The sequence below is a fragment of the Montipora capricornis genome, chromosome 7, assembly GCF_036669925.1.
Source record: "Montipora capricornis isolate CH-2021 chromosome 7, ASM3666992v2, whole genome shotgun sequence".
Taxonomy (NCBI): Eukaryota; Metazoa; Cnidaria; class Anthozoa; order Scleractinia; family Acroporidae; genus Montipora; species Montipora capricornis.
In genome coordinates this window covers 27,936,394-27,958,917 of record NC_090889.1, presented here as the reverse complement: position 1 = coordinate 27,958,917, position 22,524 = coordinate 27,936,394, and the positions used below count along the sequence as shown (strand labels likewise).

The 22,524-nt window shown below is 38.6% G+C and overlaps 2 protein-coding genes across 8 annotated transcripts in view; one reads left to right on the top strand and one right to left on the bottom strand.

Annotated features, from left to right (window-relative positions):
* LOC138055832 (cilia- and flagella-associated protein 54-like) overlaps window positions 1-7,473 on the bottom strand; it is a 67,692-nt gene extending 60,219 nt beyond the window's left edge. The window contains 7 exon segments of the mRNA XM_068901702.1: window positions 59-119; window positions 242-349; window positions 2,222-2,289; window positions 2,670-2,828; window positions 4,172-4,277; window positions 6,996-7,125; window positions 7,288-7,473. Coding sequence (XP_068757803.1) covers window positions 59-119; window positions 242-349; window positions 2,222-2,289; window positions 2,670-2,828; window positions 4,172-4,277; window positions 6,996-7,125; window positions 7,288-7,366 — 711 coding nt within the window. The 5' untranslated portion in view covers window positions 7,367-7,473.
* A 506-nt stretch (window positions 7,474-7,979) lies between these two features.
* The window catches only part of LOC138056762 (uncharacterized), a 23,286-nt gene continuing 8,741 nt past the window's right edge, over window positions 7,980-22,524 (top strand). For 3 of the 7 annotated variants that reach the window (XM_068902647.1, XM_068902643.1, XM_068902641.1), the window contains exons 1-8: window positions 10,770-11,082; window positions 12,671-12,770; window positions 14,868-15,744; window positions 15,872-16,040; window positions 16,581-16,833; window positions 17,653-17,880; window positions 19,083-19,334; window positions 21,445-21,645. In XM_068902647.1, coding sequence (XP_068758748.1) covers window positions 14,868-15,744; window positions 15,872-16,040; window positions 16,581-16,833; window positions 17,653-17,880; window positions 19,083-19,334; window positions 21,445-21,645 — 1,980 coding nt within the window. In that variant the 5' untranslated portion in view covers window positions 10,770-11,082; window positions 12,671-12,770. Of the gene's footprint in view, window positions 7,999-10,768; window positions 11,083-11,996; window positions 12,215-12,546; window positions 12,583-12,670; window positions 12,771-14,867; window positions 15,745-15,871; window positions 16,041-16,580; window positions 16,834-17,652; window positions 17,881-19,082; window positions 19,335-21,444; window positions 21,646-22,524 lie in introns of those variants that run through there. The other 4 variants (XM_068902645.1, XM_068902648.1, XM_068902642.1 and 1 more) reach the window with 4 other exon arrangements.

Below are 22,524 nucleotides of genomic sequence, written 5' to 3'. Positions count from 1 at the left end.
ACTTTATCAATCCCTCTCCTCAGATGTTTGAGTATTTGTTAACAATTGAATAAATCACCTTAATACTGTGTCCACAAGCCATTAAGTGACGGCAGATTGAGTAGATATATGCACAGTGCCTAAATATAAAGAAAATAAAACATCACTGTTAAAAATGATGGATAAATAAAGAAAAGAACCAAATATAAGTGACAAAGCCCACTGTAATGAAAATAATCTTATAATATAATAATGACGTGACTTACCGTTAAACACCAGCCAGCATAACTCCTCCTTGTGCAAACCAGCTTGAGTTGCCAAACGAAGAACTTTTAAAACAACCTCACAATGAGACACTCCATCTGGATTCAAAGAAAAATGAGGATAAAAATTATGGCACTGTCTTCCTTTGGCATGAAACAACAGAGAGCACTAATGCCTTCCACCAATGTGACCAATATACGTTACATGACATTGTACATGTAGCTTCACATCCTGGATGATACAACAAGGGTGTGTTATGCACTGTCTTATTTGAAACAGTTACTGTTTAATAGCATTCCAGGAGGCGTATGACAACTGCAGACTGTCTACAAATATTGCTGATAAACAGTATTTAAGTCTAAGCACCCATTTGATTAGCGCTGATAGGTAGTAATTAAGTTGATTAATTAAAGCAACCATTTTAAAATAGTTACATGTAGCTTTTAATAACTGAGTTAGGATTAGTCTGCAGTCAGTCTGCAAGTGTAAGACACTGCATTCCAGGTAAGGGATATTGGCATGTACAGTAGTGATTGGAGTAATCAATTATTTGAAGTGTTTAGTCTAAAACAACTGTTGTCTTGGTCATTGGGTTAAGGTTATTGGAAGTAAAGCATTCTTTCAATTGTAGGATAAAGGGGTTAGATTGTTAAGAAGCTGTGGTGCTGTGTTGGCAGGAAAGTGAAGTAAAGAAAAGGGTTTACCAAGTGACTTGATATGGTAAATTGACCACAGAAATGTTTGGCCTTGCCGTGAAAATCATCTTTTGAATAACAATTTATTTGTGAGTCTTTTCAATTCCTGTATTTCTGCATAGAAATCGATTTCATTTACACTATTGCATTGATCAGGTGGGAAAGAAAGTGCGCAGCAGATTCAGAGATAGGGGGTTCAAGTTCAAATTCGGGTGAGTAAAAAGAAAAGTCTGAGGGTTGTCCAATACTCCGACATAATGAGATTCATGGCACTTCACAATAGACATCACAAAGTGTCGCCCAACCTTAACCTTAAAAAAATAGTAACAGTTTTGCGAGACTTAAAGAGTGGGACACTTTGTGATGTCTATTGTGACGTACCAGGAATCTCATTATGTAGGAGTATTGGACATGTATGAAAAGTCTTGACAAGTATGAATTATTGTCTGTGAGAAGTGCTGTAGAGGGGGTGCTTATAAGGGGTGTTCAATGAGGGAGGTAACTGGAAGGTAAGGGGGGGATAGATCTGTGAAGAAAAGGTGGGGTAGGATAGGGACAATGGGGAAGATGAGGGAGGGGAGAACAAGTAGAACAGAGAAGAGGAGAGTCTCGTTCTTTTTTAGATCCCCTAAAAAACCAAGCCCCTGTTTTTTAACTATACACACCATAAAAAGAAAATCCCATTTTTAGACAGTTGATTTAAAAAAAACCTAGACTAAGTTTTAAAAAAATTGCTTACTATGGTTTAAAATTTTTTCACCTGGTTAAGAAAAATTACCCAGTTCACAAAAAAAATAGACTGAAATGCTTTTATAGTTCAAACTTTGTCAACTGGGATTATCAATAGCCAATTTTCAGCTACATGTAAATAATTTGTTGTCAGCATTATTATAATCGTTAACTTATCACAGTCAACACTGCCATCACTTTGGCCAGCAGGCAGCCTGGTCCAGTGGTTAGGGTGTTGGGTTTGCATGTGGTTGACTTGGGTTCGAACTTCAAATCCCATTCCACATGTAACCTCTGGTTTGGATTTGTTTCCGGTTGTCCCAAATTCAACTCCACAGCGCTTTAATTGCATGTACATGTACATAGCCAACTCAGGTTGTCTCATCCTGTTTCTATCAGATTGTTAAAAGTGGAGTGCCTGTGAACTAGCTACCTTGATAGCCAAGTGCACTTCCACTTAAACGAAGCATTTTTTAAAAAATGTTGTAAATTTGCTCCATTTTCAATATGGACAACTTAAAACTCTCAAACTCTCAACTCTCATTGTACTTACCTGAAGCTTGGGGTCTTCGCCAATTCTTGAACGATAAGAACAAATAGCCTCACCAAAAATTGCTCTCAGCTTTATAAAAAAGAAGAACAACAACGAAAATCACTTTCTAACGATTTTTTAAAACTCAGTGATTTGTGGTAACTGGTAATCATATTTCTTTGTTTTCTTTGTTACTGAATAGCTACTAATGTACTATCAATATTATTATTGTGCACAGTCTTTAAGTAAAACCTAAACTGAAGTAAAAGGTCACAAAAATGCATTATAATTATTAAGTTTTGTTCCCTCCATATAGCTAGATACTTTTAACACTAATCTCATGCTTAATGTACAAAGAAAATTATTATTGATGAACCAGCTACATGTAACATTTCAATAGCAACAGTTGTTGGTAAATTTACAAGGTAAAATTTAACATTAAGCAAATTAAATCAAAGCATTCCACAAACCACCATTGTTGAAGAAGCTAAATCATCAAAGCTTGATGAAAAATGCATCTTAACAAAAGCCTCAGCATCAAGATCTGCAACTTGTTCCAGGGTGACTCCTCTCTTTACATTTTTTGTGAGATATCTGCCATAGCAATGAAACTGGGCCAGTTTGTATTCCTAGAAGACAAAAGAAATTACAGAACAAAAAATAATTACCTGCAGAACAACTGTTTCAAGAAGAATCCCAACAGTGTGACCTGTTACAATAACTACATTCACAGTTTCCCATGCATAATAAACAATCCATGCAATCAGAGGCAAAAGAATTGCTTGATGTCTCACTGGAAAGTACAGTCATGTAAATGTATGCATTATAATGCACATGCAATTATGTGAACATTAACTTACATGTCGTCACCGACGCTTACATGATCTAAGTAGGAAAATTATTAAATTTTAGGGATCATTTATTCTGTTTTTTGACACAAATAAAATGTGAAAAGCATAATGTGGCCTCCTCATTTAAGTGATGGACTTTTGATTGATGGGCCCATGGTTCAAGAGCTTTTAATAATAACATTAATGAGATTTTGAATGATAAAATTTTGTTTTTTAGATGGGAAACTTATGTTCAAGTTAAATACAAGTTGATTATTATTATATTTCAACTTCATAAACTGAACATTGAAATGAATAACAATATTAATGTACTATGGACTGTATTCATAAATGGCAGTCAAGAAATTATTCTTTTGTCTTTGTGCTAATCGTCCTAACTAGCCTCACTTTGGACCAAAAATTCTTTTGAATTTTGCTTGTGTTTACGAGGCTAGTTAGGATGATTAGCATAAAGACAAAATAATAATTACTTAGCCGCCATTTATGAATACGGTCTATGATAAAGTTTAACCCATTGACCTCTCGGAGTGAGACTTAAAAGTGCCTAATATGAAGTAAAAACATTTTGCTTACTTTAAAAGATCTTTCAAAATAATGAAGAATGGTGTTATCTATTTTTGGACACATTTTCAATTTTGTCAAGGCTGCTGCCTAAGAAAATTTAAAGGGGCCCTCAGGGCTAAACGCTGAGAACTTAGGAGCCCAACATATGAAGTGAAAGGTGTTGCTGTGAAAACTTAAGGCACCCAGAGCTATTCTCTGGGAGCCCCAGGCTACCGGGCTCCTGTTAGGCAACAGCTAAGTTGTTTGTGATTTATTACTGTAACAGTAATGTGTACAGTTTGTGACATCATCAATTTGAAAATCTTGGAAACGAGAGAAGATGTTCCAAAATAGAAAACACCATTCTTCATCAATTTTAAAGGTATTTAAAATAAGCGAAAGATATTTTTTACTTCATAGACACAGATTTTACTCTCAACTGTTTAAGGCCAGACAATTCTACTCCTCAACTTGGGGCAATTTCCTTAAGAGTACCTGAGGAGTCGATTGGTTAACTTAAGCTGTCTAATGAAAAACATTGTTGCCCTGATGTACATGTAAGCATTAGAATAGTGCACCTTGACAGAAAAAAGGAAGTCTCCAGTGCCTAGTAATTTCTCTTGATAGTAGGTTGGTGGAAGACGTGCTTCATAACTGTTCCACATTGAAAACAAAGTGTTGGACCTGATAAAGAAATCATCAAAATATTGCTCAAGCACTGACAAGATCCTAGATTCAAAGCTCAATTAACCCAGCTTCTTTATTGAAAAGGAAATACTGAGTGCTACCACTACTAAACCCCCTCCCTAACCCATTGACCCTCGGGGATGCAGGGGTTTCAATAACTTTTGAAGTAGACGCCTGGGCTAATCAATGTGAGCGGCAATCACTTTTGTCTTTTACAAGGGTTTGAGGGGAAAACAAAGACCCTTAAAGACCCTGAAAACTCGAAAACTTTGAAATTAATAAAGTACATGTACCCCAAAAATCTCAATTTGGCTAACCCTAGGCCTAACTAGGCCTAAAGTTGGCTTTTTAGGCCGAGGGTTAGCCAAATTGGGCGTTTTGGGGTACTTTATTCATTTCCGAGTTTTCGTGGTATTTAGGGGTCTTATGGGTCTTAGGGTCTTCATTTTCAAGATACCCAGGTTTGAGTGAAAATCAAGGCAGAGTAGCCAGCGGTGAGAGGTAAATTTCTGACAGACGGACGGTGCTACCCGGTAACAGCTGGGAGTGAGACTAATAAATAAATAAATTTTACTCTGTCTGACACCAGATGATTTTACTCATCAGCAGGGGGCGGCTCATGAGTTAATGGGTTAATCCTCTTCCCTCTCTGAAAAGGATGCTTCTGTACAACAGGGTTTAGCCTTAGCACATACAGTAGGTCACTCATGTACAACTGTTAACTTATGATCCCAATAATTATTATTCAAAGGATGAATAATTAACAATAATTATTCCATGAGCACGTGTTGGGTATGAGATAGTAAATAGCCAACGAGGCATGTAGCGCTCAGTGGGCTATAACCTGAGTCTCGTATCCGACAAGCGCGAATGGAATGATAATTGTTTTATTGAATTCCTTAAACTCCAAAAGTTTGGAAGCACGAAATAAGAGTGAAAAAAGTGAGAAAATCTAAATCTGAGCGAAATCTAAAAAACCTGATGAGGATGTGATGTTGTGTAGTACCTGGTGGTCCAATGGACGCAGGCTCATCACAAAAACATTCCTTACCGGAATTGAACCAAATTTTCCACAAAAAAGGGGTTTTTTTTTCGCTTTATGCAGAGAGAAATTTTGCATTCCAGCAAAAATAATTTTAGCTTAGCAATTGATTAGCACAATCATTTGCCATATAAAGTAAAACTAAGGTAATATGAACTGATAACCGAGATTGAGTAAACCAATCAGAGCATGAGAAATGCATTAACAAAGGTTGAGATTTTAATAATTACTGTTATCCACTGGATACATTACTATGTAGTGGATCACTCAGTTGGTAAGTCCTAGCAAGTCTAGATAATCGAAGTTTACTGCACCCTTAGGTCAAGAAATGCATTTAATTTAATGCACACCCCTGGAGTTTTTATCTCCAATACAAAGTGTCCAACCTAGAAGGCTTGAAAGGGTTTTCTTTACGTAACAGTAGGTTTCCAATGGAAAATTATTACAATACTGTCAATCCTTGTAGGGAAACATTTTGACATTTGACCAATACAATTGTCAGGCAATCTTTAAGGGTGTCTGTGAGTGTTCAGCTGTTGCCATGACAACAGTACAGCCTGTTATAAGACCCTTTAAACTTAATTTTGAAAAATACCTTAAAAACTAATTTGGTGACCTAGTTGCTTATGAGCACCCACACAGCTAAAACAACCTTTCCAGCCACATTATTAGTCTAGGCATTATGCAAGGAGCAGGCCTAGTTCAGTTGGGTAGTGTGTGGCTTTCGGAGCAAGAGGTCCCCAGTTTGATCCTCTGTGACTTCAACGTCTGTTTCGACTTACCTCTTATCTGAGCATCTATAGCTTTAAACGATCGTAAAACAGAGCACTGACAGAGGGAGGGGGTAAAGGGCGCAGCGTCGTTTTCCACTGATGCCAGCCTTGTAGCTCAGAAGGAACTACAGACGTTAAAGTCACTTTACCTTTTTTATGCTACATATTATTCCAAACGATGAGGTATATGTCATGGTCAGTGTTATAGTCTGTATTTTACTTTACTTTACTTTTTTATATATACATTTTTGTGATAAACATCAATAAAATACAAAAAAAAAAATTCTAGCAACAACACACTTTGAAAAGCCAAAGCCTGAGTAGCTGAGATAGACTACATGCATTTTAAAGCATACTTTCTTGTTCAGGTGAAAATAAATGGGCAATGATATTACAAAATGCTGGCCTCATATCATTTGGAATTTTAAGACTTTTAATCGCTACTATGCAATGTCCTCAAAACAATTAAAATAATAGAAATCATTGAAAAGGGGTTAAATTTATGGGGCAAAGGCTCAAAAGGGTCGCAAGACTTTGTCAAATAATACCAATGCAAATTAATTCAAACTTTTCTAATTAGAACATTTTCTTAGACATTGATCCGTACTGCAGTCATGCAGACGGTGTAAAGTGCAGTTGCAGGTCACTGTTTTGCCACAACTGAAACAGCCTAAATCTTTACAAAAATGCTAACCTTAGACTTAAACATTATCTAAAGCATAGTGTTTAGGCCTAATGTTAGCATTAGTAAAGGTTTAGGTTGCTTCAACTATATGGTCCTATATGTATATATATATGGTGAAACAATGATCTGTGAAGTCCCCTCCACTGCAGGCAATTATTTTTTTTATATGATTACCAAACGATCCAGGTATTTTATAAGTAGTACATTAACCTTACCCTCTGGCTATGGGTTCTTCGTCATTCTTCTTGCTCCTTAGCACAGTCTCTGACTTCCTTTTCATGTACTTTATAAATCTTGACAGTTCTTGTTCAAATGCCACCAAAATAGGATTCAGTCGATTGGTTTCTGAATGCCGAATTGATTCACAAATAAACAATGGTATTAAACCAAAAATACAGTATTAGAGCAACACTTAATCACTGCTGGCAAGATAACCTAATTAATTTATTCTATAAGCTTAAATGAAAGGAAAACCTTGACTTCTGTACAAGCAAACTGTCAACACACCTCGAGCGGCTGCTGTATTTCTGCTCGCCAAATATTTCTTTGAGTCCGATTCCCATTTTCCTGATGCAGACTCTTCCATAATCGCAGCAAGATTAGTATAAGTTGCTGTAAGTGTGTGCAAGATTATCTTTCAAGCGAACCAGTATGTTTATCAATAAGACGCCATCTTGTTTCTAAGGAGCAGTGGTTGCCGGTGACCGTGGTAGTTTCGACTGGGGAGGGGTAAGTAAAATTGTCCGAAATTAGTATCTTTTTGGCAATACCTCTACCTCACTTACGTAAGTCTTACAGGTCATAACAGAGTTTACTGTGCGAGGGGTTGATGTACAAAATGGTGGCTAAGTCGTCGGCCAAGTCAGACCAAGACCGGCCGCAGTTGTCAGAGTTATTTTCAAAAATGGCGGGAGAAAGAATATACCGCACGGCCAGGCTGCCGCCAGCTGCCGCACGGCGTCGTCTTCCTGGGCCCCAGAGGCTCTGGTGACGAGAATGTACAAAGGCGGGAAAATATTGAAATATCCACCGCGGTCAGTCGGCCAGCAGTGAATGTAATAAATCAGGACAGCTGTATGTTATCAGCAAGTAGAAAATGGCGGAGGTGACAACACATTACTCACATACAGCTGACAAACCATCTGAAACGAAGAACCTGGCGGAAAAATTAAAAGGTTGCCGAAACTATTACCCACGTGGATTTTGCTCAGCTCAGAGGTTCGTTGGAGTTATGGTGCTTCAGTGATTTTCGCGAGTGTTTGCCAATTGCTTGAAGGTCATTATCTACTAAAATAATGTATTTTAAAATGCTTCTTTATTCATTGATTCATTGCTATAAATCAGCTTCATAGGAAATTACTTTTAACACTTACTGATCAAAACCGCTCCATCATTCAAATTTAATACGATAATTGTCTTGATCATGATCACCTATATTATAGTGCAATGGACTCCGGGATGAACTCTAAATAAACCTTGTGTTGCTGCGGGACGCAAAAAAGTGACAGGAATTTTATTTTTCGCCATATTTTTTCGATATATCTCTCCGAATACTCCTTGGTAATTATTTTCATGATGTGTCTCACTGTCATCAAGTCTCGCCTCGTCTCGCAATGGGTATGCATCAGAACATGCGCAAACAAAACGCTTTAATTAAACTGAACCAGACGTGATATCAAATCGTCGCAACAGAAACTTCATCCTTGAGGTATCGAGGGAGTAATGTTGTCCTCTAGATCTGTATGGGGCAGATTCTCTCTTCTGGTAAAGCCTTATTTGTTGAGAGCTGGGAACATTTTAGATATGTACATTTTAGTGTGTACTAAAACGATCTAAAACATTGGATAGCGTTAAAGGTGCGCCCTGATCGCCTTCTTAAGTTCCAAACATCCCTTGCAGTTTTCCTCCGAGCAACTCGATTACAAAATATTGTAATGCACTAGTCATTTGTTTCCCCCACCCCTTGACCCCCGGGGATGGGTAGGAAAATTACATTTGAATGGTTGTAAAGTAGGTGTATTTCCACTGGGGACTAGAGCAGACAAACACACGTAATTCCCCCACCCCTCTGTTCCTAAAAGATGCTGAGTCATCAAGGAAATGTTAGGGAGATTACCACAATATACAGTTCTTGCCATTTGTGTGTGCCACATGAACTATATAAGGAACGAAACAAACAAAAAAAAGAACTGGATAGAAACAAGACAGGAATAAGCAACCAAAAAAAAATTTTTGCACGTGTGAAAATACTCATTACCATTGCTGTTCGTTTCTTTTCAGTCCCAGTCCTCCTAGGTAAGAATTCCCCGATATTTCCCCCTGTATGTCCCCAGAGGGGTAGGGCAGAGGAACGAAAATCTTGTAATTTCCCTACCCCCTATAGGCGTAATTATGGTGTAATCTCGCGTAATTGCCGTAGTAATTTCCCCATATGTCCCCACTATCCCCGGGGGTCGGGGGGTGGGGGAAACAAATGACTAGTGCATAATCGTTGCAGGAATAAATGAGTTAAAATCACCTTTTTGTGCGATATTTTCTCACTGTTTTAGTATACATACTAAAGCAGCTATTCACCTCAGTGTCGGTGGATAGTGCTATACATCCACCACTAGCCGAACTCCTTCGGTGAATAGTTGTTAAATATACTAAATATCGCTTTTCTGATTGGTCAATGACAAATACATAAATAATTCACAGAGTGCAATACGGACGTTGCCATGGAAACAAAGCAATGGAGTGATCAGTCGTGGCAATTTTGAGAACTTTCAAAATACTGATCACTCGCCCCCAAAAATCACGAAATGCACTAGCGTAAATAGGATTTTCTATACTTAATGTTTTAACGTGTCTTATAAACGTGATTCGCTTGACAAAGGTCACATGGAAAAAGAACGCGTTTTTGTGATGTCGAGTTGAAAGTTTGTGAAAGAGTTTGTCGAAAGAAAGGAAAAAATGGTGTATTAAAGAAGTTGATAAACTAAACTATTAAATTTTGAGCAAGAGCCGATACAACGTAGATTTGATGTTTTGTGGTGTAGTATATTTCGGCTGACTAAATCAGCCTTCTTCAGGTACAATGAGAGTTTACATTGGATTGCTTCTATGTACATATCTGTTTAGTAAGTGGATGTTGACCTAATACTGGAAAAATGTTAAAGAGTATTTACAGTCAGAAAACAGTCCCTACAAGCCCTATACATGTATGTTTCACCATTAATTAACCGATTTTAGCAATATTGTGTACCGATGTAGTATTAATTGTGTAAGTATTGTAGAATATTGTCAGTCAGTCAGGATTATGTTTCTTTCCTTCACAGTTCAGATGAAATCATTTTTAAAAATAGTCGCACGTGGCATCAAAACTATCCTCAATCCGAATACCTCGAAAAGAAGTCAAAGAATATGATTAAGTAGGTTCATTTTGGAATGCTCAGAGCAGTAATTTTTTCTTTGGTAAACCAAGTGGAATCTCCCGCTCGTTGCCAAGTACGAAGACTTCTTTTTTCCATGTTTCTTTTAACTTATTTTTGCTTGAATGACTGAGAGGTTGTTATCTCTCAGTTCCTCTACGTTCCTCTACAAAAAAAAGAAAAAAAAAAGGTTGCACGCTAAGCTTGTCTACACCTTTGCACAGAGCTCGTGGGCGTTGCGAAGCGAACCAAGGGCACAGATTATGATTCCAGTCACAAGCACCGGCGCATGATATAAATTCGAATGCATAACGGAAGTAGTATGCGATTGAACGCCATAAGTGTGATTTCCAACTTAACCAACTTGCTACTGAAATGCAGATGGTAAAGTGTACATTCCACAGCTTTGATACAGCTTTATAATTTATTTATTGAGTAGTCAGAACATCTCAGTCACTTTTCTTCCAGGGAGCATATGAAATTCTAATCCGTGGAAAATGCATGACATAGATGTCTCCAGACTGTTTACATAAGAGTATTGAAAATTCCATCCACATTATTCATGATTTCATAATATTTATGTCACAATGAAAACATCTGCGTCGCTTTCGATGGCTATGATGATCAGTCGAGATTAAAAAGTGAATTTGAACATGGATAACTGAATCGGTAACATCTCGCAGATGAAGATCGTTCCCTCTTGAAGTATTTTTTCCCGAAACTCGATAACTCTGTTATCGCACTATCGATTCGCCTGAAGGTCGCCCGTATTGATATATTTTTCGATGCCGAGGCTGATGAACGCTTGATTCCAGAAGACTCGATCGCTGAGTGTGAACGGGGACAGTATTCACTTGTATATTTGGGAAGTTCATTGTCATAGGCGTACGCGGTAGGTACCATATAGAATTGAATTATTTGTTCGAAGCATTAGAAAGTTAACCAAACAATTGGTTTGAGGCTGGCCGAGGTTAAAAAACTGTTTAATTGCTAAAGATTGTAAGATTGTAAGATTGCTGAGAAGTCGATCAGTGAAACACTGCGCAACTTGTTTTGGACGGCGTTTGGATACTGTTAAGCAATTGAGAAATCAATACAATGTTTAAAACGCTACATTATGAAATCCTTCTTTTGATAAACCGGACACCAATTTTCCTAATCATTTATATGTAAAAGCTGTGTCAAAACAATTCACTTTACCAAGTAATGTTTATTCTGCTCTCAATCACCTGAACGAATGATAGTGTCAGTCAAACTAAGTCTTCCTCTTTTATTTTGCATTTTTCATGCTTTAATTTCACTGTAATGCAGAACCTGTCTGGATAAATCGTAAATGTCTTTGATACTGAAAAACAGAGGTTCACAAAATTGCATGATAAATTTTATAGAGAAAAAAATAATCACAGATTGAAATAACTTCATCAAAAAGATTACTTCATGAGTTCGTTCTGCACGTAAAGTGCCGATGTAATCAACGCTGCAGATTCCCAAGAATCGCATTTTACGCCACACAGACCTTAGGTCAATCCCACTTACAGTTTATCTGATTTTCGCTGCTTTTTCTCATAACTTTAATTCACAAAATTTTTGTTGGGTGAATTCTTCGGATTCTCGCGGCATTGTACAGGTTTGGGACATTGGGGTATTGTTTTATCCAAAATAAGTTAATATTACCTTTACCAACCGAAAAACCGAGAGAATTGTATTTAGTTTTTGAAAATACATACACCTTTGTGAAAAATAGCAAACAATTATCGTATGTTAATCAGGAATTATTAGCATAATAATTCTGCTGCAAATTTGCTTTTAAAAAACCTACGAGTGTAGGAGACGCTCGCACTTAACAGTAGTGTTTGGCAATAGTTACACGTCCGGATCATTTGGAAAGGCATCAAAACAAGACATTTGTTGCAAAGAATAACCTTTGAATGCCATTTCTGGTTGAGGAAAAGCGGACAGTTTGTTGTGCTTGTGTTTTATCTCGACACATACGTCTGTTGTCAAGGTCCTTCGTGACATAAAAGGTGAGAAGTCGCGATTTTTTCCTTTTGAATTACCAGGGTGTGACTGTGTAGCCCCCTCCCAAAACTTTGGAAACAGTTTCATACACAGATTTAAAATATCTTAACTGTCAATGGAAAACCACAACTGGATTTCGGGATAATACTCTGCAGCCTTCTTTTCACCAATTGACCGAAAATGAATTAATTTCTTCTGAATTTTATTTACGCATCAATAACAAGAGACAAATGCAAGCGCCTCTTCTTCTTCTGCCTCTCTCTCTCTTTATATGCTTGAGCGGACTGTCTTATAAACCAAGGCAAAACAAGGAGAAAAAATGGAAAGACCCTGATAACATCAGTTTGTTCTTGTTCCTCCGGCTTGTAAAAACGTGTGTTTGAAACACTTAACGATCTTCAGGCATTAGTACAGCATTGTTTCCGTATGAATTCAGACTGATATCGGTTTTTCTTTTTCAGTCAGTTACCTTGGGAAAAAAATACAATGGTCTGGCTTTGATCGACGTTGAGATAAACTGGCGAGGCATTTCCCCCTGAATGACAGTCTACAACCTAAATAGTAGGCATTTATTCCATTTATTCTATATCTGCTCTGATCTGGTTACAATAGAAGAAGAAGAAGAAGAAGAAGAAGAAGAAGAAGAAGAAGTTTCGCACAAAGTCAACTCGCCTTCTTTCTGTGTTGTCCGCAGCACACTCGAGAAAGAGCTAATCTAAATTCATCTTAACGTCTTCATTCTCTCGATCGTAACGTTCATTCTCCTAACTAGTACCACGGGTTTGTTGGGTAGTCATGAGAATTTGGTGTTATGTCAAGATCACGCCTCTTAAGTTGATAATTATCTTAATTCTCAATACCTGACTGACTGACATTTCGTTAAAATTGTGAGGAGAAGTTACATGCTGACCACTCCTGGGAGTCAAAGGGTTAACAATTTCCTCGTGTGCGCAGGGAGATGTCGGGGGGGATTTTCGCCTCTCGGCAAGGAAAGTACAAAACCTGAATTTCATTTTATCGCCTTGCGAATTGAAAACCCCGCCCAAATTTGCCTGCGAGAGGACATGGCTAAGCTTACCGCCTCGAGTGGCAATTGGTTAACTTTTCCCTGACTTCAGCGTGATAGTTGCGGTAGAGGGTTAGTTGGCCACAGTTCTCCCTGGGGGGCTAGATAACCGGAAATTTAAAAGCACTTTAAAACGCACAAAAATTGTAGCATCGATGAGATAATATCTTTTAGGCTTCATTAGGATCACTTTGCTCAAAATCTGATGTGAGCCGGTGGAAAAGATATCAACGGAGATCGCGAAGCAAATCCCAATGATAATATCGAGAAAACTCCCAACTGATGAACTGGAGCTCTTTTCGTTTGCGTCATTTTGATGTAAGTGCGAGTACTTCTGAAACAATAACAAAGAAAATTCGAGTCTCTTTGAGAAAAACATAAATGAAAAAAAAAAACCAAACAACAACTGAGATAGTTGTTTAAATTAAAGATCTGCACGAACCAAAATAAAAACACAATTATTAATTAAAATTTCATTTGCCCTCAAAAGTAATGCTGGACGAGGCCTTACTTATGGCTCTGAGCTCAATTTCAGCCAACGCCAGTGGCCCAGGCCACGTCCGGATCTGATTGTCTTGTTTCCTTGTCTCGTTTCAGGGGAATTGAAACTGCAGAATACCCGGCAACGTATTTGCATATGAATGGCATGTTATATGCCTTGTTCTTCAAACGATGACGCTATAAGAACACAATAGGCCATATTCATAAATGGCGGCCAATAAATTCAAGTTTTAAACCGCGCAAAAATATCCCTGTCTTAAATAAGCACCACCTATAGAAAATCCGAGTATTTCGAGATGCGCAGAACGTATGCGCAATAACAATAGTAGGCACCGTCTTCAAATATGCAGATTTGTGCCTTCCTTGTCGCCGTCGTTAACTCGTACCCAGCTCTCTTACTGTCACCAGCTTTCTCTGGCTTGGTAGTGGCTAAAAAAAATATGATTGGTTGATTCAATTGTTTGCCTTTGTTGTCATTGGAGAAACTAATTACTTTGGTTTTCGTGATTCTGTACTGAAATAAAAACTGGTTAACTAATTGTGCGAGGTTCATAACAAGATTGTTTTTTGAGTCGTAGGTTGTTCAATTATTGCGTAACTTGAATTGGCTAATTTTCTCGCGCTTTTAGCAAATTACAGATTCTGATTTGTTTATCTAATAATTTGTGCCTGTTGTGATTGGTTAGAGAAAATAACTGAACTTTGGTTTTGGTTTTGTACTACCCAAAAGGAAACCAATCCATACAACATTGAATGAAGGGGGTAGTTTCTAAAGAAACTGTGATGCTGCGTCGGTGCGGAAGTGGAAGTAGTATACAAAAATTTTGGTTTTATCAACGGAGTTGGTAATGTAAATTGGCCACCGTACAGAGATTCTAAAAGTTGACGTTTCGAGCGTTAGCCCTTCGTCAGAGCGGAAGTGCTAACGCTCGAAACGCTCGAAACGTCAGCTTTTAGAATCTCTTTACGGTGGCCAATTTACATTATCATCCGTTGATAAAACCAAAATCTTGCATGCAACATTGAATTTGAGATTATTCTCTGTATTAGAAATTAAATTAATGCATCTTTTTCTGCTTTGATGGTTTTAGATGTCATCTTCACGCTACAAACCATCTTCTCCGTCCGAAAACGGGTGTCCAGGTTCCCCTTTGAATCACTCCACCGTTGCATTTTTGCCAGAAAAGTGGAACAAAGAAAAAAGAAGTTCGAGGATCAACTATCGCGTCCTTAAGATAGTGTTGGCTGCTCTGCCAGTTCTTCTCCTGTTAACGATAGTCATTGTTCTTTTAATTCTGCTAACAAGAAGCGAAAGCGACCTCCCAAAGAAAACTGGCATTAAATCCTACCAATGCAGGTATTCCGACGAAGCAAAGCGTGTAGGTTTGGACTCCTTCTTGGACGAACTTGTTTGGAAATACTTTGAGCTCGTTCCGGAAGAATTTGCATCGAAACCGGGGGTTACTGGGGAGGAGATACGTAGAAATTTTCTTCCGTACGATCCACGCCCCAACGCCATCAAAAACTACACTGACGGAGTCCGAAGGTTACACGATAAACTTGAAGTGATAATCGGAAAGGCAAACGGATCATTGTTGAAGTTACGTGAAAACAAGGCGATGTATTTAGGGCAACAATTCCTGCTTTATTCAATCACGGGGGGACCCTACAGTCGTGATTATTACGCTGGAGATTGGATGTTTGAACCGAATCTATATTGCTGGCAGCCGATTTGTGATGTTCTAGACACGTTATCTGGAGTAATCTACCATTTTCAACCCAGAAATCTTTCAGGAATAGAAGCGATTGAAGAACTGCTCAAGAAACATAACGAAACCTTTTCACAGTATATAGAGAATCTCAAGTTGGGTGTAAATTCGGGGATGGTGCGTTCCGAAGAATCTTGTAAAGCGGGTATTCTTGCAATTAAAAGAAAGTACTATGAGATTGCTGTAAATAAAGCGTCTGGTAAGTGACAAAGATTTCACTTTTGTGTCGCTAAGAGAGGGGAGGGATGCATGAAAATTTGAAGGTACTTTAATCGCAACAGATTACATACCCAGGACTTTCATATTACTTCTCTATTTCTCGTTAGGAATTTTTAATGAAGATGTTGGAAAAGCCGTTCTAAATAGAGCTTACACGGCAAAAATCACCTCAGAAATGAACGAGACGTGGTACAAAAGAAGAGGAGAAGGAGTGCATGAGTCACTTAAACGATTCTTGCTAGATTACTTGGGAGAACCGCTGACCCGACTCATAAGGTGCGTTGAAGATTCTAGACTAACGAGAGTTCCAACCATACTAACAGCAAACGTCAGGCTAAATAAATATCTCAGTTGCCAAATATCCATCAATCTTGATTCAGTTCATTTATTCCCTTTTAATTGCACTTATTCAGAACGTTCCAAAGAAAGAAGGCTGCCGTTTGACGATTTCCGGTTTCCGTTAAGTGTTAACGTTAAGTGCTATTTCGAGTCTTCGGGCATGCGCAATAAAAAGAAAAGTGTCGCTGGACCAGATATTCTGGTTCAGTTTAGCTTACGCTGAGCCCGTCATTCTTTCGGTCAGCACTAAGAGTAATGAGCTCTTGTTGATCCCAAACTACGTGCAGCCGCAGTGGACGTTCAATTTTGTAACCGTTCGACCATTATTCAAACGGTTTCAAATTTTATTTTAGGATTGAGCTGCGGAATCGTTCATTGAAACTGCGCATTGAATGTCAAAGCCTCAAACAGTGAAATTGTACTTAAAAAGTTACACCCACAAACGTTAAATGAAGTAATAATTATTGCCTTTCCTAGATATCTCGAAACTGAGCATATCGAGTATTGCTACCAGGGAGTGAACGGCATGGCCAACTTACCACTTACTTCTGTTTATGTCAATGGTGCCCGTGATAGTTCTCGACCAACCACTGGAAAACTTCCAAATGGCGATGCTATTAACATCACCTACTCCTATACAAAACTTCTGCCTTTCTTCACGAGAAATGGAACATCCCCTGAGGAACTGAAAGAAATGGGTTATAAAAAATTACAAGCTTTGCTCGATAAAGTAAGTGGACTAAGCTTACGAGTTTGACGCGAAGCACACCAAGAACGTTGGAAGCGCTTTGTGCCGGGTTGATCCTTAATATTTCTTTTTTCGTTTAACTGTGCGGTTCTTAGAGCGCTTTCCTCGTGATTGGAAAACCTGGCATGTGTCTCCAGCCAGGAACTTTGCGAAATGAAAGGAATAACTTTTCACGGATTCCTTCTTCTCGTTTTTTATAATGAAATGATCTTAATAAGCACTTAATGACTGGCCCCATGGGAAACAATGAGCTTTGTTTGCCCGAGACCCTCCATGTCGCCTCGGCGAACATTGAGGGGCGAGGGGAAACAAAAACTCACTCTTTCCCGTGGGGTCAGTCAGTAAGTGTTTTGTTATACCTGCCAACTTAAAATAGAACAATACACGGAATTTGCCGCTGTTTCAAAGGTGCACGACCTGATCACGTGTGAGTCGAAAGTTGAAGTCGTTGTTTCCCTAGGGAGTTAGTGTGTTTTGACCCATGACACGTGACACGTTCTCCTCCAATCGAAAAACGTATTTGAGTTGGGAGGTATAACAGTATGATTTGTTTTATGATATTGGACTTCCGCTCTGTTAGTGAAATGTGGTACCATTCCACACAAAAAATACGTTACGGTTTTTCTGTCAAACCGGATACACAGTGATTCCGTTCCATTTTATTCGCGGAAAATTTGTACTGTTCCATTTTGCAGAATATTCCCAGAAGTTTTTGCTTTCAAATGGAATGTGCTCCTTTCCTCTCGACTGTTTCCGTTATTACTTCTTGTTATGACAAGTTTCTCGTTTTCTCCCTTTCAGGCAAAAGACCTTGCTAAACAGTACACAGGCATTGAAGATGTAAATACTGCAGTATCAGAATTCAGAAAAATTCTTCATTCTCGTAGCATGTTTTTTAACGACGCTGAATTTCCTGCCAATGAATCTGGAGACGAGGCATTCATGAAATGCGTGGATGCAGAAGGAGCAGGAGCTTTTTGTCCGGTGCGGTGGAGGTCATTGCAGAAGTGGATAAATTACACAAAAGAAGTAAGTTAATTTGTTGACAGAAGTGTTGGAGCTTCTAGGCCCAACGTGCATTTGTTTGCAATGAGGCATCTTAGAACAGTACTAGGGACGGTCGACTTAAGTACGAGCGCAAATTTTTGGGGTCGCATTCTGATACATACCACTCAGTGCTTTGCAGCCTCTCACTACTGTCCAGTAATACCCTTAATTGAATTAACGCTGAATTTTGATAGATCGAGTTTCAATAGAGTGTCGTAAAACCAAAACCAAAGTAATTACTTTGGCCAATCAAAAGGGACGGAGACAATCCAGTAAACCAATCAAAACTCGAAGTAATTACACGTAGCCAACACAAAGCGAGAAAATGTGTACGTGCGAGCCATGATTGCTTTTGGTTTAACTTCTGATTGAATGAAAAAGTGGCGCGAGAACTTTGAACCAATCACTGAGTGCAGTAAAGCACTACTACTTTCGATACTCAATTGAAAACCGCTCTATCCACCACGAAGTGCGCCGTTCAGTCTAAGCATTTCTACATATGTTTAACTATAAGGTATTAAAGGGCCAGAGTTAATATTATCTTAGTTCAGGGTAAGCTGTTTATCTTTATTTGAGTAACAGAGTTTAGAGGGCACTTAGTGACGCTAATTGTCTTTATTTAAAACGAACGAGTGATTTCGAAGTTGGGTAAATGAGAGAAGGGACGCTTCGTGATGATCAGGTCCTTAGCCTTTCCTGTAACCAAGGTGGATTCCTCCTCCGAATGGATTTTAAAACAATACGGTTAGAGAGGTTTTCAATTGAGTGTCGAAAGTAATTAGCGAATTGCTTTGGTTTTGCATTACTTCACTCAGTGATTGGTTCAAAGTTCTCGCGCCACTTTTTCAACCAATCAGAATTGAAACCAAAACCAATTGTGGCTCTCGAGTGTACATTTTCCCGCGCTTTGCGTCAGTTGCGTGTAATTACTTCGAGTTTTGATTGGTTTACGAGATTATCTCCGTCCTTTTTGATTGGCCAAAGTAATTACTTTGGTTTTGGTTTTACGACACTCGATCGAAACTCGCTCTATCATGCTTTCGACGCTTTTGCAATACTGTATGCAAATAAAGCTCACTGTTGTTGTTGTTGTTATATGAGACAATTGCTTAAAATTATTCAGATAAATTCCGGGATCATTTCTCCCTCTCCTCATCAGTTGTTTTTTTACAACTTGCACACAGACGGCCAGTTTTATCAAACCAAAGATCAAACCTCTGTTCTATGGCTCCACGTCTAAAAGGACCATTCCAAATTGCGGCATATCGGTCAAAGGGGAGTACAACCCAACTGTTTGTTTCCATGGTTACGAGCAGGCTGTCGATTGCCAAGTGTCCGCGTTCCAGACCCTACCGTTCTTCATGAATAACTTTGGACCAAAATACACGGAATATACCACAAGCTCTCATGAGCAGTTACCAGGCCACCATCTGGAGGTGAGTGGAGAGAAGGAGTGGGGCGGGATGATACCAGTCGTTTCTTCTCGGTCAACGTCTGACAGGAAATGATACATTGGTTTCAAACCCAATACAAATGGAGCTAAATTGCTTTTTGCACTTTGAACACCATAGCGATTCTTCCGTTTTAAGTTTTTTGAGTTTCGTAACTATCAAAGACTATGAGTATCCATGAAGGGATAGTTTCTAAAGAAACTGTGGTGCTGCGTCGGTGAGGAAGTAGTATACAAAAATTTGGTTTTATCAACGGAGTTGATAACGTAAATTGGCCACCGTTCAGAGATTATAAAAGCTGACGTTTCGAGCGTTAGCCCTTCGTCAGAGCGAATCGAGGGATTATGGGTTACGTGTAGTTTTTATAGTAGAGTAGGAGCTACGCTATTGGTGGTAACATGGCAACGTGAAAAGTAGGAATATATTAGTTAAATGAAAAGCGTTCGTTAATACCGTGAGGATTAAGGGTGCCGATTTGAAAGATGAATTTTTGTTCCAGATTCTTGCGGCTTTCCGTCGTACCTAGATGTAGGGAAAGGCCGCAGATAGCCATGTGTTTTTTGGAGTGGTTAGGCAGATTAAAATGGCGAGCGACTGGCTTAGATGCATGGCAAGGATGCAAGGATGCATCTAAGCCAGTCGCTCGCCATTTTAATCTGCCTAACCACTCCAATAAACACATGGCTATCTGCGGCCTTTCCCTACATCTAGGTAAGACGGAAAGCCGCAAGAATCTGGAACAAAAATTCATCTTTCAAATCGGCACCCTTAATCCTCACGGTATTAACGAACGCTTTTCATTTAACCAATATATTCCTATTTTTCACGTTGCTATGTTACCACCAATAGCGTAGCTCCTACTCAATTATAAAAACTACACGTAACCTATAATCCCTGGATTCGCTCTGACGAAGGGCTAACGCTCGAAACGTCAGCTTTTATAATCTCTGAACGGTGGCCAATTTACATTATCAACTCCGTTGATAAAACCAAATTTATGGGTATTCATCCCCCGCCAAAATTCAAACTTGTTGTTGTTGAATCCAAACCTTCAGTTCAAGCATTCTATTTTGCAATTTAAACTCGCAATCATTAAATTCAAACATTAATTGAATGTTTGAATCGGCAAATTGAAGGTTTGAATTGCCGAATTGAACGATTGAATTGACCGATGGAATGTTTCAGGGGCACCCAACGAACAAGTGTTTGTAAAATGTATTATTATACCCCAGTTAATGAAAATAAATGTTATTAAGGCATTTTCAGGTGTTTTTCAGTGTTGCTGGGAAAACATTATCTGTTCCTTTTTCCCAGCAAGACACACAAGAAATTTCCCAGCCAGCTGGATAAAATTGGTTGGTTTCCCAGCCAGCTGATCAAATTTATTTCCCAGCCAGGAATTCCGCGCGCTTTCAAATCCCTCGATCCAAAACGACCGAACAAAAGCGACAAAACCGGGACAAAACAGGTTTTTTTCCGCAAGCCCAATCACTCTGACCAGCCGTCGTATGTTTGGGAGACGGATGGGGTTCTTTTTTTTTTTTTTTTTTTTTTTTAGTCGTCCTCAGTCTTCAGATTTTCTACAGCCAGCTCGGATTGAAATGCTAGAAAAAGTCAGTAATTCCCAGGCAAAACCTCTATCAATAACAAAATTTCCCAGCCAGCTCATCGAAACACCTGTATTTTTGCCAGCCAGCAAGATTCCTCTGGGGAACAGATAATGTGAGGAACAGATTCGTTGGGTGCCCCTGATGTTTGAATTGACAAATTGAATGTTTGAATTTAATGATTGCGAGTTTAAATTGCAAAATAGAATGCTTGAGCTGAAGGTTTGGATTCAACAACAACAAGTTTGAATTTTGGCGGGGGATGGATATCCATAAAAGACGGTTTTTCATTAAGATTAGACTCGAGCTCTGGCCCTTATGGCCCAGCATAACTCCGACGATTATCCGCTTAATGTTCGCCTCCGTTTCTCAGAGTCTCGGCAATGGATATTTCCAGTCGCTCCTGATCCCCGAAATGGAGAGCTCACCAACAGGCGAACCGTCAACACAATAATCTCTCAATAAATGTCTGTCTCCTTCATTCGCAGGTTCAAGGATATATGGACAATTTTGGTGATAATTGCGAAGATATTATTTCGTGGATCAGCTCTTCAAATTTCGTGGCTCCTTTTACTGAAGGATGGGCCACGTACGTGGAATATCCGCTAATGGCAAAAGATACTGACATTTACAGCAACACAAGTGATAAAAATGTGTTGTTACAGAAATATGGAATGTTGAAATACCAGGTGATCTACTTATTGGCAGTTTGAGGTTGCGTGGGAGAAACAGGGTAGAGAGTTTTATTGAATTGCATTGTGGGACTGTTTTTAGGACGAGTCACTAATTACGCAGTCGTTTACTCTGCAAAGCAAAAATACTTTCGTATATTCTTGTATGATAACAATTAACTTCGGGTTAAATCTTTATAGCTTACGTTGTTAGTAAGTAAATATCGTATCATCGACTTTTTGATCAAGTCTTTTAGTGTTCCGGACACTCAAGTGTATTAAGGCTTGACCAGCGTAATTATTATGCATATTTTTATTTGAAGGGAAGGCATTTGTCCCGGACCTATGAAACTTGGCAGGCAGTTAGTTATCGGTATTGTTATAACTTTTCCAAAATATCCCGTACCACATTCTTGTCACGTGACCCGAAATCAACTTATAACAGTTGTATTTTTTACTCAAAAATGGGGAACATTCAGCTACATTATATCAATCTTGTTTCTTGATTATTTTAAGGGCTTTGTCATGCCGCCTTTTAATCATGTCCACATGTTAAGAGCAAAGGAACAATTGAGGAAAATAGGTCACGTGACATGATAAACATCCAAATATCTTAAAAGGTAAATACGGAGTACGACATTAAAAGGCGGCATTCGATAGGCACAGTTGTACTAAACGTGTTAATGCTAAACGTTTTCAAAATTTTGAAGTATAAATCTTCCCCATTTTTGAATAAAGGATATAAACGTTATAAGTTGTTTTAGGGTCACGTGACCAAAATGCGATACAAAATATTTTGGCGAATCAATAACAGCACCGAAAAAAAACTTTCTGCTAAGTTTCATAGACATTGGACAAACGCTTTACTTCAAATAAAAATATGCATAATAATTAGAT